At 36.6% G+C, this 19,871-nt stretch overlaps 1 protein-coding gene across 7 annotated transcripts in view; it reads left to right on the top strand.

The window, feature by feature from the left end:
* LOC109091611 (receptor-type tyrosine-protein phosphatase T-like) overlaps positions 1–18,200 on the top strand; it is a 248,226-nt gene extending 230,026 nt beyond the window's left edge. For 6 of the 7 annotated variants that reach the window (XR_006155051.1, XR_006155054.1, XR_006155053.1 and 3 more), the window contains 3 exons: positions 648–783; positions 2,507–2,656; positions 3,850–4,013. Coding sequence is in view for 1 of the 7 variants with exons in the window: in XM_042726528.1 (XP_042582462.1) it covers positions 648–783; positions 2,507–2,656; positions 3,850–4,023; positions 5,283–5,414; positions 6,807–6,932; positions 9,203–9,366; positions 14,639–14,774; positions 16,321–16,374 (1,072 nt within the window). In the remaining 6 variants the exon portion in view is untranslated. Of the gene's footprint in view, positions 1–647; positions 784–2,506; positions 2,657–3,849; positions 4,024–5,282; positions 5,415–6,806; positions 6,933–9,202; positions 9,367–14,638; positions 14,775–16,320 lie in introns of those variants that run through there. The other variant, XM_042726528.1, reaches the window with a different exon arrangement.
* Positions 18,201–19,871: the final 1,671 nt, after the last annotated feature.

Here is a 19,871-nt window from a genome sequence, read left to right as displayed (position 1 = left end):
CTAACATTTGGATCTTAGCAGAAATCTCATGAATGTGTTTTGGCCATGTTGTGGACAGGACAGAATGTCCCCAGAAATATAGTAAAAGCTTAAAATCATGACATGTACAGTGTGGGGACCTGGCAAAATATAATGCCTTGAACATACAGAGAAAAAAAAAAAAAACAGTTTCTGTAGGTCATGTTTATCGCTAAGGTTATTTTATTACATATACTGTAAATATATAAAAATTTATTTATATTTAATGATACATTTATATATAGAATAAGTTTTCAATGCTCACTAAGGGCTGCATTTATTTGATCAAAAATATAGTAAAAACAGTGTGCCAGTGTTTTCAATTTTAATATACAGTATATTTTCAGTGTCACATGATCCTCAGAAATCTTTCTTAAATGCTGATTTGCCACCCAAACAAACATTTTTTTATTATTGTTATTGTTAGCAGTGTTGAAAGCAGTTGTGCTTATTAATATTTTAATTTTTTTTTTTCTTTGAATAGGCAGTTTAAAAGAACATTATCTGAAATATAATTTTATTACAGTATTAACAGCACTTTGATTACAGTCTTACAGCAGAAATGGAACTGGAAGGTTATCATGAGGTCAGAAGCCTGATGTAAACCTGTTCTTCTGTATTTTCCGCAGTGCTGGTGCTGGAAGAACAGGCTGTTTCATTGCAGTGGACATTATGTTGGACATGGCAGAGAGTGAAGGTGTGGTGGACATCTTCAACTGCATCAGAGAGCTGCGCTCACAGAGAGTCAACATGGTCCAGACGGAGGTGAGCAGAACGACAAGAGTTCTTATATATTCTTAATGCACAAGCTTATATACTCATTCATTCATTTACTAAATGATTCATTATTTTACACACGATTCTCTTACTTACCCGTTCACTATTTTACTTCTCAATCATGCACTCAGAACCTCACTCACACTCACATAGCTTTTTACTAAGCTCTCTAGTCTGTGAAGATGATATTGAAGTCTTCTATTTTTTTAGCTTAAAACTTAGATAACCTTTCTCTTCCCTACATTAATCTCCACACTGTAACATCAAAACAGCCAGAACATGAAATTGCCTTTGCTCTGACAGGCAGATTCCCTACCCAGGATTTACTGGATGTTGGAATTCAAAGTCATGCCCCCTGGTGGGGGATGAAAATTTCTATTGCACTATGCATTAGTTATTTCTGTGTTTTGTTTTTTAATGCAACAGTGATACAGTATAACTATAAAATATTAACTGGTTATATATTTAACTAGTGGTATTTGTAAAAAAAAAAAATAGCCTTTAAGCCTTGAAAATCATTCAAGCATTTGACATGAAAAACTGATGAATTATTAATGTATTTTATTGTACAATTATGATTTGTTTATATTATTTATAATAATACATTATTATTGTTGTTGTTGCTCACTAAATAACAAACTGTATCAAGTCAACATGCCGTTTTATTCGATATATTCTAATATTGCATGTTTTTTGGATGTACAGTATGCTTTTAAACAGCATGCTTTTAAAAGACTAACACTAAACACAGTGGTGGTGATAATGGCTTCTGGGAGGCAATTTGTGTCAGCCTGCAGCTCCATTCAAAGATAATCCTCCACAGACACAACACACAGCCATTCATCTTTTAAAAGGCTTTTTCCTCGTCTTTTGTCCTCAGCCCTCCGCAGAAGTGCTCACCAGGTTATGGAGTAATAATAGGTACGAGAGGTCAACCCAGCTTGACTTTAGCTTAGCGTGGATCAAAGGCCTACATTAGCATTCAAACCTTTAAGCCGGAGGCATTGTTGAGTTAAAATATGGATAATTCCGGCCCATATTTGGGGCCTGGGTTTAAGAAGGAGTTTAATATTAGCTGCAGGATGAGGATGGTGCTTTGAGCCCCCCCTTGATCTCATTTTTAAGGCCACAGTTGGAACGGTTTTGGGGGACGTTGCTGTCACTGAAGGATTTCAGCATCAGAAGCTGCAGCGCTGTAATCCTTGTAAAACATCCCTAAGGCTGGAGTCATTTCGCCATAAGCAAACTGCACTTCATGCATCAACGTTCAAGCAATGCTCTCATGCTAACATTTACATGGAGTATCGACTCCATTTTTAGATTCTAAAATTAGTGCTAAAATGCCGAATGGAGGTTTTCCACTCAGCAAGATAATTAAAAGTGTCTACAATAGGGTTGTATTGTAAATCTGAGATTGCATTACATTTAAATATTAAACTGATTAAATAAAATTAAAGTGTGTTTTTTAGAACACACACAAACACATGTACAGGTATTGTATAAATATACCATTCAGATGATTTTTTTATATATATATGTTTTTGAAAGAAGTGTGTCTTGTGCACACCAAGGTTGCATTTATTTGATACATACAAATTATTTCAAACATGGTGCTTTCATGTATGCTCTTACCATGATATTAGCATGTCTTACCATGAGTGTACCACAGTATTTTCTGTAAGTGTTGATATCTATGTCTCTCTCTCTGCAGGAGCAGTATGTGTTTGTGCATGATGCCATTCTGGAAGCGTGTTTGTGTGGGAACACGGCTATCCCAGTGTGTGAATTCAGAGCCATCTACTACAACATAAGCAGACTGGACCCTCAGACCAACTCCAGCCAGATCAAAGATGAGTTTCAGGTGAGCCGTCTAAGCAAATGGATCTATTTCCACCAAAATAATGTTGTTGTTCATATGTAGAGTGCTTCTAAAATCAATGCAACAGTTGACTTTTTGCACAACAAAACAAGAAGTGAATTATTATATCCAGAGGGAAAATTGCTCTTTTTTTATAAACACAAAGGTAAAGACCTAAAATATTTTACGATGCTTTAGTCTTTTAGTCTTAAAAGAACTTGACGAGAAATGTTTGTGATTTGATTTCAGACTTTTCAGACAATCTGTGACATTGTAGAAATCTGATTTCTCAGTATATCATCCTCCATTTGCTCTTCATTCAATCTCATTACAGTCTAGGAAGAGCAAATGAGATACTAAAGAGCTCTCATTTGTGATTGATCTTTCCTCTGAGTGTTAAAAACAGTAGGAACATGCAATTTCTTCAAACTTCATGCTTCGTGTTCATGCAGCGAGCTACACGAGCAGCCCACGTGGAGGCCTAATTTACTGAATCCTCCAAGGTTTTTGCTGTCGATTGGTAGTGCTGCATTATGGCTGAAGGCCTCGCAGCTATTTCTAACAACTTTATCAAGCTCTCTGGTGTGATTTCATCATGATTACTCTTAAATTCGAAGCAGTTTTAAATAAGTCAATCGGAAAAGTGCACATTTAGATGAGGCAGGTGAGTAAAGACATGGTGACTCAAATGTCAAGGGAGAAAGCATTTCTTTACAAGCCATCGACGAGCTGCTGGAGCCCCATAAAGCCTAGAGCTGAGATATTTCTTTTCATGGTGCCTTCATGTTTTGTATTCCCTGTGAAATGAGCGAGCCGCTGCCATCTGTGGGAGAAGCAAGGCTTCAGATCTGTGAGGTGTCTCATAAAATATGATGAATATGTTTCTATCTTTCTTTCCTCCCAGATCTTTCATTTTCTATCTAGCGCTGCATCTTTCTCGCTTGTAAGCCTTTTTTCACTGTCTGTCTCTCTCACTTTCTCACTCAACGTCTCTGTTCTCCAGTCTGTCTTATACATAAGTAATGACTGACCTTCGGTTTACTAAAATATTTGCATTGCTTGTGGTTGGACCAGCAGTGCGAGCGGAATTGGTTTTATAAATGCACCATTTTTCCCCCAAGTAAGACCAAGAGCAGCCTAATGTTTTTCTGTGTTTTAAAGGTGTATGTTACAGTCCTTCATGTCTTCTTCTTTAGACTCTGAATATAGTGACACCGCGTGTCCGTCCGGAGGACTGCAGCGTAGGTCTGCTCCCGCGTAACCACGATAAGAACCGCAGCATGGACGTCCTCGCGGTGGACCGCTGCCTGCCCTTCCTCATTTCTGTTGATGGCGAGTCCAGCAATTACATCAATGCAGCATTGATGGATGTAAGTTTGATCACTTTTGTTAGAGGTCACCTCTGAGCCCTAGATGTAGAATACGGTCATGCAGAATAGTGCTAATAAACAGCCAATATGTTAATAATAGGCATGGTAATAAGCAACTAGTTAATAGTGTGAACTGGTCCCTATACTAAAAAGTGATACATTCTGTTGTCAATCCTGCACTGAACTTTAAAGGGGTCATATTATATTTTTTTCCCCACTTATAATACTCGGACATAATTTAGTCATTTTAGTCCGAATTTAGATGTTCATTAATTTTCATATCCTTTTTTTTAAATGTAGCTTGAAACTAGAAGCTGCTTGTCATTTCAAGTAAGTTCAAGACTCAGGCTACACTTTTTAAACGTAGCTAGCTATAAGCTACTAACAAGTATCTAGTTGAAGTTACTTATGAGACACAAAACAATAAGGGGTTTTGAGTGAATAAGTGCAGAATGATAACATGAAACTGTAACATCAAAAAATGCATTATGTACAACTTAACATTATTTGGCAATAAATTACTTAAATGTCAAACATACATCTTCAGGCAGATGACAATAGTATGATTTTAAAGGTATAGATGTTGAGTTTTTTGTGCTAATTTTACTTTGTATTGCTTCGTCATCAATTTTATCTAGTCACATATATGAATATTTAAAAAAGTCATTTTTTGCAGCCCCGTGTCAATAAATGGTTTATTTGAACTAAGAAAAAAAAAATTTAGAGTAAAAACTCAAGCATTATATATTACAGAGCTTGCCATAGTACACTCTGATGAATTCCAGGTAAGCGGAGCAGAACAGCCAGGAGATCACGCAGTAACAATCTCATATAAACAAGCCAATTTAACAGAGTACAAGATTAGATCACATCTCTGTAATCTCCACACATAGATCATAAGCACACTTGTACCATAAACCAGCATCTTCATTTAGCATCCAAAAAGGATAATCAAGACAGAAGACACGCACCTCAGATAAAGAACAACAAGATGAAAAGAAGATAAGCAGCAAATGAAATGAACGGCTGACCCGTGCTAGCAGAGCGTGTGTGTTTGTCTCAAACGAAGCCTCGGCAGTCCATGTCAATGAATCCCTTGACAAGGTTATCACTCAGTCTCTGTGTCTTTCCTGTCCCTCTGCAGGTCTCCATTTAGTTTCGGTCATTACACATGTGAGGCACGTTGGGATGTGTGGGGTTCAGGCACATCTTCAGTGCTGGAAGGAAGAGTTAACTTGTTCTCTTATTGATTGTCCTAGAGCCACAAACAGCCGGCGGCGTTCATCGTAACACAGCACCCTCTGCCCAACACTGTGGCCGACTTCTGGAGGCTAGTGTTTGACTACAACTGCTCCACTATTGTGATGCTGAATGAAATGGACGCTGCACAGGTATGTGAAGTACTTGACCCTCACTACCATTTGTTATCTGTTACTATTGGATTTTGGAAGATGGGATTTATTTTCCTCATAGTGTTGTATTGATTTTTGTGGATGAGGCTCAATCCAGAAAGGAGGGCAAATCCAAAATAAATGCAGCCTAAATTAAAAAGTCTTTATGCACATATTAATATAATAAATGAGTTTTATGTAAAGTATACGTAACCATTCAAAAGTTTGGGGTTAGTATTTTTATGTTTCATTTTTTGATAGAAATGAATGCTTTAATTCAGCAAGCACACATTACAGTGATCATTATTCTGAAAAAAAGGGATTCCAAAGACATATTAAGCAGCTGAACTAAAATAAATAATGTGGTTAATCACAGTTCTTTCATGATTTAACAGGACGGGGCAATTAATTTTTCACATAGTGTCAGACAGGTTTGGACAGCTTTTTTCCCTTAATAAATGAAAGGATTATTTCAAAACTGCATTTGATATTTACTCGGGTTATCTTTGTGTAATGTTATATATATATATATATATATATATATATATGATCTGAGTCTTTTAAGAAAAAAAAAAAACAGGAAGGGGGCAAAAAGCTTTTCACGGCACTGTGTGTATGTGTATATATATATATATATATATATATAAAAAAAAAAAACAGGAAATATATATATATATATATATATATATATATATATATATGTGTGTGTGTGTGTGTGTACTATGTATATTTATTATGTATAGATAAAGACACACATAAAGCATATATTTTGAAAATATTTACATGTATTTATGTGTATATATTTATATTCATATAATTTATATCATATATAAATATATTTAATATATAAATGTAACAGATTTTTCATGCATGTGTGTGTATTTATATATACATATTAAATATACACAGTACAAACGCATATATTATGTAAACAAAAAACATTTATTTTGGCTGCGGTTAATTACGATTAACCATTGGACAGCACTAATATATATATATATATATATATATAATACAATAACACAACTTTTTTCCAGGAATGTTAGAAAAGTTATAAATGAGATGATTCATTTGTTTAGTTTCAATAAATGGTCTTTTATCACTCAGAACTTCTTAAAGTTACAGTATATTTTAGATCAAGGGAAATTTGATTCATCACGATGTGCCTAATTTAGTTGGAGTGAGTAAATGGGGGATCATTGGAACAGATTTCTTTGGCATACTGCAATTTGAGTTGAGATGAGATTTATGGACTTCAGAATTCTCAGACTTAATTTTGTCTTGCACTCTTCTGACTTCAACTTCATGAACTCTAAGTACGTTATTGAGTCACACTGTCTTAATGTGGACTTCTGTTCAGCTTATTTGCTGTAATTTTCTCCCTTACTACAGCTCTGCATGCAGTACTGGCCAGAGAAAGGCTCCTGCTGCTACGGCCCCATTCAGGTTGAATTCATCTCCGCTGACATTGACGAGGACATTATCAATCGTATTTTTAGGATCTGCAACATGGCACGGGTAAGTGGGGTCAGTGGACAGGGAAGGGACTGCTGTTTAGTGGCGCTTTGGGACTCAGTTGAGTGACTGAGGCAGAAATGATTTCATTGATTTGCCTCTCACTTCATCATTTGATCCTTTGCTGATCTGCAGACTCCAACCAGGTCTGACAGAGGTGTTTTTTTTTCCACCCAGGGTGCAAATTTTATATATACACTACTGGTCAAAGGTTTTTAAAAGTTTTTTTTTTTTTTTTTTTTTAAAGCAAGTCTCTTACACTCACAGAATCTGCATTTATTTGATTTAGTTGAACTGTAATATTGTAATTGTATATTGTATTATTACAATTTAAAATTACTGTTTTTTTTTTTTATTTGAATATGTTTTAAAATGTAATTTATTCCTGTAATGACAAAATTACAAGCAACATTTCAGTAACAAAACAAAACAAAAAAAAGTTTAAAAATTAGTGTGCATTTTTACTTGCTGCTAAACAGATGCTTGTGAACAGAAGCCACATTGACCTGAGGAGAAACCATAGCAACAGCTGCTAAAATTATTCCTTTCAAATTATTTGTCAACAAGTGATGTCATTATTTATCAGAAATCTGTACTTTAAAACTTTAAATTGCAGTTTTGTTAAAAGAAAAAAAAAATCACCAAATTGAAGTGGAAGAAATACTGATGGTTTTCAAACAACATTTTGTGCTCTGTGTCAGTCCATCTTGACTATGACTCACTTAAATAAAACTGCTTTTTGAAAACCAAAATCCTAGAGCTGAAGAAGAGATAAAAATTCACTTAAGTCACTTAGATTTGGTTCCTAATGCGACAGTAAATCAACAGCGGCTGAGATTATGACCCTGAGTTAGTGATGTGAGAAATTACGTTATAAGCCAGAAAAAGGCCCTGACTCTATAGTCCTTCTCAATCCACGATTTCAACACTCAGCACGTAATGCATCTTTGAATGTGATTCGTTCTGCCCGACACATATGCAAGAGCACAATAATCACATAAATATTTGACCACCATCCTGCCATGGCTGATATAAGCCATGGATGTGTTTTGTGCAGTTTTTCTTCTTTTCCATGAGAGTGAGCTTGAGCTTTCTGTTCGTGCACATTAGCAGTCATTACTGAAGCTTGACATGTTTCGAGCGTCTAAACGTTTCAGAAGACTCATCCTGCCTCCTCCTGCTTCCCTTCTCTTTTCTTCCCCCTCATTCTCTTTAACCGCCGGTGACAGGCGAGGTTTACCCGGTAGCTAATCAGTGCCGGCGTAGCATAGCAGCACAAAATAAATAAGTGCCACAGCATCACAAATTTGCCATGAAATAGCTCCATCGATGGCAAATTGTGTGTAATATGACTCTCATTTAGCTGATCCGGTCTGACTGCAGTATCCAGCTGACATCTCTGTTTGCTTTCGCTTCTGTTTTGATGTTTTATTTTTTGCTTTTCAGTGTCACTGCAAGAATCGGAGGTAGTGTGAATGTTATATATACAGTCAAAATGGTTGTGTTCATTTTGTTAAAAATGTTTAAAATCATTTTTTTTACAAGGTTTCTGTTTCTTAGCTCAGGAGACTTGAGTTCTTAGTTACATTAATTTAAGTCTAAAAACTGAGAAAACATTTAGTTAAAACATAAATCAGTCAACAGTTCATATCCAGTACACTAAAATATTGGTGTAGAATCAATCTTCAATCAGAAATTGGTTACCAGAAATGGTAAATTTTACCATTAATTACAAAACAATGGCAAGTAACACATAATAAATAATGAAATTAATGTAGAAAGACTGAAATAGTATTTTCTTGTAAAACATATTCCAATAATCTTTGTGTAATTTCAAAAAATCATTTTTTAAAGTGTAAGAGTTATAGCGCTATAAAATTAATGTGAATAGCAGCTCAAATTATCTGTTGAGGACAAATTTGATGAGAAATGTTTGAGGTTTTATTGAGATCTTTAATTTGGCTTGCAGACTTTGATATCCTGGCAAAATCTAGGGACTTTAAGACATTGTGGAGATCTCTTCTGAACCTCCCCATTTAATCTCATGGCTGTCTACCACGGAGACATTTAAATCAACATTAATATGAATAAGTATTTTATTTAGTTTAGTTTAATTGTAACTTCAAAAAGATCTCTTTATGTGGATTCTCTTGACTATTGGATGTCAGTCTTATACTATAAGTTCAAAACTTCCACTTTGTGAAACATGAGTTGACATAAATGTTTTCTGGAAATACTGTATGTTCTCAAAATGTGTCCTGTTTTGCTTCCAGCCTCAAGATGGCTACCGGCTGGTCCAGCATTTCCAATATATTGGTTGGCCAGCGTACAGAGACACGCCGCTGTCCAAACGCTCCATTCTGCAGCTGGTCAGACGACTGGCCAAGTGGCAGGAGCAGTATGACGGAGGAGACGGACGCACGGTGGTCCACTGTCTGTGAGTGTGACCTCCACAACACCAGCTCCATCACAACACAAAGCTGTTATACATAAAACCATAAACATGTTAATGCATGAATGAGTTAGTCTTGTTTGGAGAAACCCTGTGATGAGCAGATATGACTGGACAATATTAATAGAAACATAGGAAAACACATAGCAGGATAATGTTATGTGGTGTGTGCTGTATAAACCTGAAATATAGTAAACTATTGATGACATCTTGGTCGCACTTTATTTTAAGGTCACTATTAACAAACCATTAACAATGACTTTTGCCTCAAGCTTCTAATTTGCTGCTTATTAATAGTTAGTAAGGCAGTTGTTTAGTTTAAGTATTTGGTAGAATCTAAGCCTTAGTTTAGGAATTGCTTGAATCTAAGATTCAAGATGGCGTCTGTGTCTTCGGCATGTCATCTGCTGCTCTTTTTTTTATGTGTATGGATGTCTGTTTGTTTTCGAAAAAAAAAAAATTGGCTCACTTTTAATTTATGACCGACAATCACTACTGAATATTCGCACCTCATTTATGAACAGTTATAAGCCGGATGTGGAGCGTGTTTTTAAACAAATGCACGGGAACCTTTAAATGGATATTCTGGCGTTTATCCGCTGGTGGCCTCTCAGCACTTCACGGAGAAAGCGTAGGATAAAATGCAGTTGTCGGGGTGGACTTGCCATCAAACTGAGGGCACACCTTCAGGCTGGCTTCTGATCTGGCCTTTCCTGTGAGTCGTTCTGCCGTGGTCCTGTTTCCTGGCGGCTGCTGGATTTTCCTTTATTTGTGGGTTGCTTCGACCTGTTCTATCTATGTCTGTGTCTGTTTGTTTGTATTTCCTTGATCGACGGCGCAACTGAGTGACTCCTGGTAACCTGCGCTCGCTGAGCAGAGCATCACTTTCTCCGGATGTGATTACCCCACCAAAAATGGCTCTAATCAATACTCAGTCTTTGGTGAATAAGACCTTTCTGCTAAACGATTTCTTCACTACTTATCGTCTGGATTTTATCTTCATCACTGAATCCTAGACCAAGGTTGGTGATTTAATTCCTTTTTCCGAACTGGTTCTGGCTGACTGCACCTTTTTTTAAAGCTCCCCGTCTGACCAGAAAAGGAGGTGGACTAGTAACTATTTTAAAAGACTCTTTTCTTGAGCACTGTCGGTCTGTTTCAGTGGAAGTGTTTGCCAGTTTTGAAGGTCAGCTTCTCCATCTCGATTGGAATGGCCCCGTTTTTTAGGGGTGATTTGCCGTCCTCCTCACTCAGCAAAGGACCTCATACATAAATTTACTGAATTTGTCTGCAATATTGCCACAAAGTACGACAGCTTTTTATTAACATAGATTTTAACATTCATGTTTGCTGTCAGTCAAATCCATTATCGAAGGAGTTTCTCAGTCTTATTGGCTCTTTTAGTTTGGGTCAATGGATAAAGGACTCTACTCATGTTCAAGGCCATATTTTAGATCTTGTACTCTCTCATGGGTTTGCCGTTTCTGATATTGAGATATCTGATTTCATGCTCTCTGACCATAAGCCGATTTTATTTTCTATGTCTGTTCCTAATCTTTCTCATTTTACTAAGAAAGCTGTAACACTGTCTCGGGCCTGTTCTTCTAAGTTTGGATCAAATTTTAATCAGTGTTTTATGGAGTCTTGTTTTCTTCTATCTCTGGATCTACCGTTACCTGACCTGGATGCTGACCAACATCTAAGTCTTCTAAATTCGGCCTGGCTGGATGTTTTAGATGTCACTGCTCCACTCAAGCCTTATAAGCGCAAATCTAAATCTGTTCTGTGGCAAAATTCTGATACTCGACTCCTACGACAAGCTTGTAGAAAGGCCGAGCGCAAATGGAAAAAGGATAAATTACATATTTCATTTCAGTTGTTTAAAGACAGTTTATCAGCGTATCAGTCTGCTGCCAAACCTGCAAAGGCTACTTAGTTTTCTAATTTAATAATAATAAAAAAAACCTCTGCTCCTAGAGTTCTGTTTTCGATTATTGATTCTGTTGTTAATCCTACAGTGCCTGTTGCCTCCGATGCTCTGTGAAAGATTCTTGAGACAATTCATTGACAAAATCTCTTATTTGAGACCCAAAGTAGACATCTAAAACAATAAAGTTTACCTTACCGTAATTTACCTTACCTTACCTTTTGTCCTTATGACATCATACACCCTAAATTTTTTAATTAATTGCTGATACTGTCGGGCCAGGTTTGGTGTCTTTTTTCAATAAGTGCCTTTTAACTGGCTCTGTTCCTGCTACTCTTAAAGTGGCTACTGTCACTCCGCTTCTCAAGAAGCCTTCACTAGATCCTTCTATCCTGAATATCTTCCGTCCCATTTCTGTTTTGCCATTTATCTCAAAGGTTTTAGAAAAAACTGTGTTTGACCAACTGCAGTTCTTTCTAAATCGTAACTGTATTTCAGAAATGTTTCAATCTGGTTTCAAATCTGCTCATAGTACTGAAACAGCCCTTCCCAGAGAGTTAAATGACATGCTTTTAGCTACCGACTCTGCTGATTCTGTGGTCCTGGTACTTTTCGATTTATTAGCAGCATTTGATACTGTGAACCACTCTATTCTGATATCTAGATTAGAGTCAGACGTGGGCCTAAAAGGTACGGTACTTAAGTGGTTTCAGTCATTTTTATCTGTCAGAATTTTTTTTGTCAAATAAGGTAACTTCTCTTCCCCTGTTGCTCATCTTACCTGTGGCCTCCCTCAAGGCTCAATATTGGCACCCTCCCTTTTTCCCTGTACATGCTTCCTCTGGGTTCCATTCTAAGAAGGCATGGGGTGTCTTTTCATTTTTACATTAACAATATCCAGATTTATTTACCTAGTAAGAGAAAAATTATACTTCAGCACTTAGTACTTTACGAATGTGCTTAGACGAGGTCAGAATCTGGCCAGCTCAAAATGTTTTAACGTTAAATGAAGATAAAACAGAGGTGATTGTCTTTAGTCCTACTGATCATTCTCAGGCTACCAGCCTAGATCCGGGCAGCTTATCGGCCTTCAGATCTTCTCGTGTGTGAAATCTGGGCGTCCATTTTGATGAGTCATTAAAATTGGATTAACATATCTCTTCTGTAATTGGTTCCAGTTTTTACCAACTCCACTTGTTGTTTAAAATCAAACACTTTTTAAATGTTACAGCATTGGAGATGGCTTTCCACGCTTTTATTACTTCATGCTTAGATTACTGCAACTCACTATATTGTGAATTTTCAATGTGGTTTGGGCCTCGGTTATGGAACAATCTGTTGACTGAGATTAGAGTGACACCTTCCCTATCCACTTTTAAAAACACACTTGTTCAGCCAAGCCTACTAATATTCTCATTATATTGTATTATGGTCTTGATTATTACTTTATCTTGAGAATGTTTATCTGTATTTCATTTTTGGTTTTTAAGTTCAAATGTTTTATTATTTCTGTTTTATGTGTTTATGATCTGATTTTTATGTACAGCACTTTGGTCAGTCTTGTGGCTGTTTTTTAAATGTGCTTTATAAATAAATGAACTTGGGTAGGATTGGGGACATAGAATATGGTCATGCAGAGTATAAGCAACTAGTTAATAGTGAGAATTGGTCCCTATACTAAAGTGTTACCGACATCTTAAATGTACACGTAATCAAAGGAATAGTTCCTCAGGCCATCCAAAATGTAGATGAGTTTGTTTTTTTATTGAAACAGATTTGGAGAAATTTAGCATTACATCACCTGCTCACCAATGGATCCTCTGCAGTGAATGGGTGCCGTCAGAATTAGAGATCAAACAGGTGATAAAAACATCACAATAATCCACAAGTAATCCACACTACTCCAGATCATCAGTTAACGTCCAGTTAAGCCAAAAACTGTGTGTTTGTAAGACACAAATCCATCATTAAGATGTTTTTAACTTCAAATGAGTCCTCCATCAATAATTACGCATCCTCCAGTGGAAAAGTAGTCTTGACTGAATCCGGACGGAAATACAATCAATAATATTTTCTCCACTGACAGAGTGTAGTCTATAAATGTTATTTTCTATTATGATATTGTATTTTGTTGTGAGATAATGAAATGTTTTGGACTTTTTTATTGGAGCAAGCCTTATTATGGATTATGCATTATGGTTTGAAGTTTAAATGTCTTGATGGATTTGTTTCTTAAAAACATGCAGCTTTTCACTTCACAAGACGTTAATTGATGGACTGGAGTGGTGTGGATTACTTGTGGATTATTGTGATGTTTTTATCAGCTATTTGCACTCTCATTCTGACGGCACCCATTCACCGCAGAGAATAAGTGGCGAATAAGTGATGTAATACTACATTTCTCCAAATCTGTTTTAATAAAGAATCAAACTAAGGATGAGTAAATTTTCAACAAATTCTAATTTTTTGGGTGAACTGTTCCTTTAAGAATGCCATACTGATGTGTCTATAGATTTGAACATACGTAAGACACTGTCTGTTGTAGCTAACGAGAGTTTAATGAAGCAAATTTTGATCATTCAAGATGTGTATTTCACAGCTTCTTATCCAAGTCTGTGTGCACTGTGCAGTCAGTACAGAATCACAGATTAAAACTGCAGCTTTAAAAGAACTGAAGTATAAAACCGTACAGCCTTTGAGCCAAGGACAATCTTATCAGTGTCAGAAATTAAAGCCAGAGAGATACAAAAGATCTGAAAACTTCATTACTTTCCCATCACTGTCAAAAGTTGAATACAGAGCAGTTTTCCTGAGAGAAATAATTTTAAAAAATGTCACAGTAATGCTAACATTCTGCAAATGGCATGAATCACTTTGAAGACAATTCTCTACTTGATTGTGTCATGTCATTGTACTGATACTAATCAGGGGTAAAACTGACCCGTGATCAGTGGTAGTTATTTGATTTACCAGTAGTAATGCAATGTCCTCTGTTCAAGCAAACATCCAGATTCAAATACAAGCCTTTTACTTTCATAATCTCAGTTTGGATGAAGACTATACTTCTAAACCGCGTGTAATGTGCCATCAGTGTTTGTGTTTTTCGATGAAATGACACTATGAATGGCTGCACATTAAACTGAGATATTAGAAGCTATTGTAACATCACAATAAAATGACACACTTCAAGGTTGGAGCCACAAGGCCTGCGATCTCCAGAAATGTAGCACAAGTCAAGCTGTGATTTTATGGGATATTAACTCTGCGTATCTGTGACATTATGGGATGTGTGATTTGTTTCTCATGCCTTATTGTTGTTGATCTCTTCAGGACTGGTGGAGGACGCAGCGGGACGTTTTGTGCCATCTGTAGCATCTGTGAGATGATCCAGCAGCAGAACATCGTGGACGTGTTCCACACAGTAAAGACGCTGAGGAACAACAAAGCCAACATGGTGGAGACAATGGTGAGCTACACGCATATCTCCCTGCTATTTAATACTGTGTTTTCAGCTGACTCACATAAATTAATGTGCTTTTATTAATATCGTGTTTAGTGTCTGTAAGATTTAGCAAGGATGCATTAAATTGATCAAAAGTGACAGTAAAGAGAATGTTAGAATGGATTTCCATTTCTATTTCAAATAAATTCTCTTCATCTGAACTTTTGTTCACACTTTATTTTAATGTCTAATTCTCGCTATTAACAAACCATTAACTGTGACTTTTGCCTCAATAAATTCCTAATTTGCTGTTTGTTGTTAAAATTAGGTATTGGGTAGGATTAGGGATGTAAAATATGGTCATTCAGAATATGTGTTCTATAAGCACTAATAAACAGTCAATATATTAATAATAGGCATGCTAATAAACAACTAGTTAATAGTAAGAATTAAAGACCCTGTTAATTCACTTTTCTTTTCGGTATTCAAATTTCAAAGGAAATAGGAAGTTTAAATAGTCTTTTAAAAAAAAAAAAGGTTAAAATTATAATATTAACCAATTGGCTTTAGTTACATCACATCAATTAACACACATTGCCAATTGTTAGCTAGTCATTTACAGATGGTATAATTTCAAGTCTCCTCTAGGGGGAACATTTTATTTTTTGTTTACCACCATATGATTCCATCATCATCGTTCTCGACCTGTTGAGTGCTATTCTTCAGGAATTTTGTTGGTGGTCTTGATGATTCCACTTAAAACAACAGTTCCTTGAGTCTCCGCAGCATGTCTGCCGCTCTTCATTGCTCTAAGACAGAAAAGGAGTGTAATTACTCGTTCACCTCAAACCCCTGAGACACACAGCATCACTTTCTGCAATTCTGAGAGAACGTCTTGAGTGTAATAGAAGGCTGCTGCAGGTGCAATTAAACATCTGTCCTGAACCTCTTCCACCGACTGCACTCCAAACATCTCACTCAGCTGGAGAAAACCGAAAAACACCACAGCTGTGTGTCTGATATGATGCTGGACAAAAATAGAACTAACATCAGGTTACCAATGGCCATTAGTTTGGAAAAGAAATGTATCCATTATTAAATTCATCTAAAAATTTCTTCAGTGAGTTCGTTATTTGCACTCACTTCGAAAACATTTAATCAGCTAGAAATTCCAAATTGTTAGTGCAGTCTTTTTTTATGATTTCTGTTAAGATTCCTAATTATTTACAATTCGTAACCATCAGCTAGACATTGCTATTTATGCTTGCGATCTCTATTATGAACATGACATTATAATAAACATAATGTTAACAAACTTTATAAAAGTGGCATTATAAAAATGACATTAATGGCCATATACACGCAGGCCAGGCACAGGAAACCTCTGACATCATGACGGCTGATGAGACTCTCTCTCTCTATAATAAGCAGATGCTTTTCCTCTAATAAAAGTGACTGTGTAATGATGGGGTTGCATTATTAACACAGGGGTTATAGGGAAATCTCCCCTGAGTGGCGTCTGCCTTTGAACTGCTAATGCATTGTTGCTATTGCTTCTGTTTTTGTTTAGGAGCAGTACAAATTCTGTTACGAGGTGGCTCTGGAGAGCTTGAATGCCTTCTGAACATACGAAAGGTGAAGAAGGGAGAACAACAAGCAAAGCAATCTTCTCTGCTTCCTCAGAATGACATCTCATCTAATCACAGACTCAACATTCAGTCGTTCCTCTGAGCTTCTGTGATGAGAACAGGAAACTAAAGTTCAACCCTTCACTGTAAAATACTGTATAAATAAAACAAAACGTTATTTGCCATTTCTTTCTTTTTCTGTCAATGTCCAGCATCAGAGCGTGTATCCTGGACCGTGAAGTGATCTTGTACAGTCCTATTCCTTTTTAGCTATACGCCTTGAATGTTACCCATCAATGTAAAGAACAACGGTGAAAAAACAAAAGCTTCTTTCTACATGCCAGCTGGGAATAACCAAATAGACTTTCCCTGAGCTCTGTACAGATTTAAAGAAAATCAAAAAAATCAAAACAAAGCTTAAGCGAATTTGCAGAGAACGTGAGGACGGATATTTTTGTTATTCTGATGATTTTTGTGGTTCCTCCCTTTGGTGCATTTTCACTCTGCTTGCTTTCTCTCATACGTACGCCGCTCGCCTACAGACCAGCATAAAGATTTTTCAAGGTTGGACGTTTTGGGTAATATTTGTTCTATTGCCGTTCTGTCTTTTCTTTTAGTGTTTGTTCTTTCTAAAAATAGATGTTGCCATTTCGGTTTTGGTTTCTTGATGTAGGCAGTGAATGTTAAAGATTAAATATATATCTAAAGTAATTTCTGTTTGTCATTTGCACTTTATATGTCTGTCACCTCCAAGGGTGAATCTCACAAATAATGATATACTGTTGTATAATGAGAAATTATATTTAGCATCATGAAAATTGAGGCTATTTTTGGACCAGTAATTGCTTAATTGTTAATAGTCGTTGTAACACAAGAATTTTTTTTTGTCAAGAATATGAAAGTATTACAGAGCCACGCACATGGCATGCAGGAAAAATTATATAGAAGGCTAAATCGTTCCCTCGATTTATAAATTGTGCGCACGACTTACTAATTTGTTTCCTTGATTTTCTAAATTGTGAGAACGAATTAGTAAAGTGTGCGCACAAATTAGCAAATCAAGGGAATGAAATAGTAATCGTGCACGTTTTAGTACATTGAGGGAATGATTTAGTAAATTGTGTGCGCAATTTATTTATTTTTTCTTGCATGTCATGTGTGGGGCTCCGTAGAAAATAAATAAATACATAGATACAATTTGTTTGTTTTTTTAAATATGTTTTGGGCATTTCTTTGTGAGATTCACCCCCAAAGTATTGGTATGTATTTGTAACCCGTTGCATCATTTAATTTGAAGTGCCAAATTCTCACATTAAATAGAAGGACTACCACCAAACTACAGACAAGATGCATATCATGAACAATGTGTAGCTGCATTTTGACCATTAAACAGTTGGCGACTCTTTTCTAAACCACAGTTTGGTTGAGAAGCTGTTCTTACTCCTTAAGCTTTCTGAAACTGGGCATCTGCATTTTTCAGTGTGATAAAAGCTAGTGAATTTAATTGTAAATCCAAGAGTTTTGCACGAAAACTGTGATATGACTGTGATATTTGTTTCTGAGCTTCTGAACCGTATTTTTTAGAAGAATATATGAATGTTTCGCTGAAAACCAGCCATCACACAAGGTCACGGCACTGTGTCTTTTTGAATTTCCATGAATTCACTGCCTGGTTTTATGATTTACTTCACTATGTGTATTTTTACTTATTTCCAATGATTATTTATCATTTATTTGTCTAGCAAAGTGGTATATAGAGCTGGTGATTTCATGACCATGGTGGTTCTGTTGCTTGGAATTGTGATAACATTAATAAAGGGACCAAAATGTTGAACAGCAACTTTCCTGAAGCGCTGAATTTCTGTTTGTCATTTCACTAACGATCCCTCTGCCTCTAGTAATGACAGCTGAACATCTGCATCTCTTTACAGTCCTACAGACACTGAGGAAACTAAACTGTTATGGGGTCATTCTGATGAAACGGTGCCATTTGTGCCTGAACATTTCAGGATTTTCTTTCATTTAATCATTCCATTTGAAATTTGGCACTGCAGCACGCCACAAAATTCCCTTTAAGGCAAGTCATTTCAGCCATCATTGAACTATTCCAGTCATGCAAGTACAGCTCCTACTGTATCTCTTTGAAAGGGGAAATATTAAATTCTACAAAGCTGTTGACTGAGCTTACGGTTAAATTCCATATTTGAAATCTCTAATGAAATCTGACAACATTTGTATCATAAATTTTGTTTCTAATGCTTACATAGCAGATTTTTTAGGCTAGACCAGTCAATAAGCATGTCCTGTCTTAAACGTGTTTATGGACACTGACTGTTTCTATAGCAAGGAGAACTTCTAATGGCAGCTACAAAGACGTGATGACTTTACTAATTAGCGATTGGCTCTTTTATTTAGAAGGCAGGACTATACAGGCATATTGCATGTTGCACTTTCTCAAAAGTAAAATACTTGAAAAAAATCTGTACGCTCTCATAAGCGAGATAAAAGACTGAAGAAACAAGGCACAAGGTTTCTGAATTTTTCCAGTTACGATGCACTTTTTCCCATTGTAGATCTAAAGTCTTTGAGCAGGCATTGTATGCTGTATCCCATAATGCAAGGCACTCGACTTGACCTTCCATGTCCAGTGTGTTGCATGAACTTTAGATGCAACATCAAAACTCGGGCAATTTGATAATACCTAGAATATCAAAATCAACTGCAGGAGGCAGATCATTTAGCTATTTAGCACCTAAACTCTGGAATAATCTACCGAACACTGTTTGGGAGGCAGTCACACACTGCAAGTTTAAATCTAGATTAAAGACCCATCTCTTTAACCTGGCTAACACATAACACACTAACACATTTCTAATATTCAAATCCATTAAAGGATTTTTAGGCTGCATTAATTAGGTCAACCGGAACCAGGAACACTTCCCATAACGCCTGGTGTACTTGTTACATCGATAGAAGAATGGCATCTACGCTAATATTAGTCTGTTTCTTTCTTATTCCGAGGTCACCGTAGCCACCAGATCCAGTCTGTATCCAGATGTTCACTGCAGTCACCCGGATCCAGTACGTATCCAGACCAGATGGTGGATCAGGACCTAGAGATAACTATAACCGCCTTCTGAAACTCAGTGGAGACCAGGGCAACTAGATGAGCCCCAGAGACAGATCCCCAGTGAAGACCTTGTCTTCTAGACGGCCATTGGGACAAGACCACAGGAACCAGATGAGTCCTCCGCACAATCTGACTTTGCTGGAACAACCTGCTGGTTCGTCTGTCCAGAGGAGAACTGGACCCCCGACTGACCCTGGTTTCTCACAAGGTTTTTTTCTCCATTCTGTCACTGTTGAAATTTTGGTTCCTTGCTGCTGTCAACTCTGGCTTGCTTAGTTGGGGACACTTATTTTCCAGCGATATCGTCGACTTGATTGCACAGATACTATTTAAACTGAACTGCACAGATACTATTTAAACTGA

This window comes from Cyprinus carpio, chromosome B6 (assembly GCF_018340385.1).
Source record: "Cyprinus carpio isolate SPL01 chromosome B6, ASM1834038v1, whole genome shotgun sequence".
In the NCBI taxonomy this organism is placed as follows: Eukaryota; Metazoa; Chordata; class Actinopteri; order Cypriniformes; family Cyprinidae; genus Cyprinus; species Cyprinus carpio.
The sequence above is the reverse complement of the archived record's forward strand: the minus strand, read 5'-3'. Positions and strand labels throughout refer to the sequence as shown.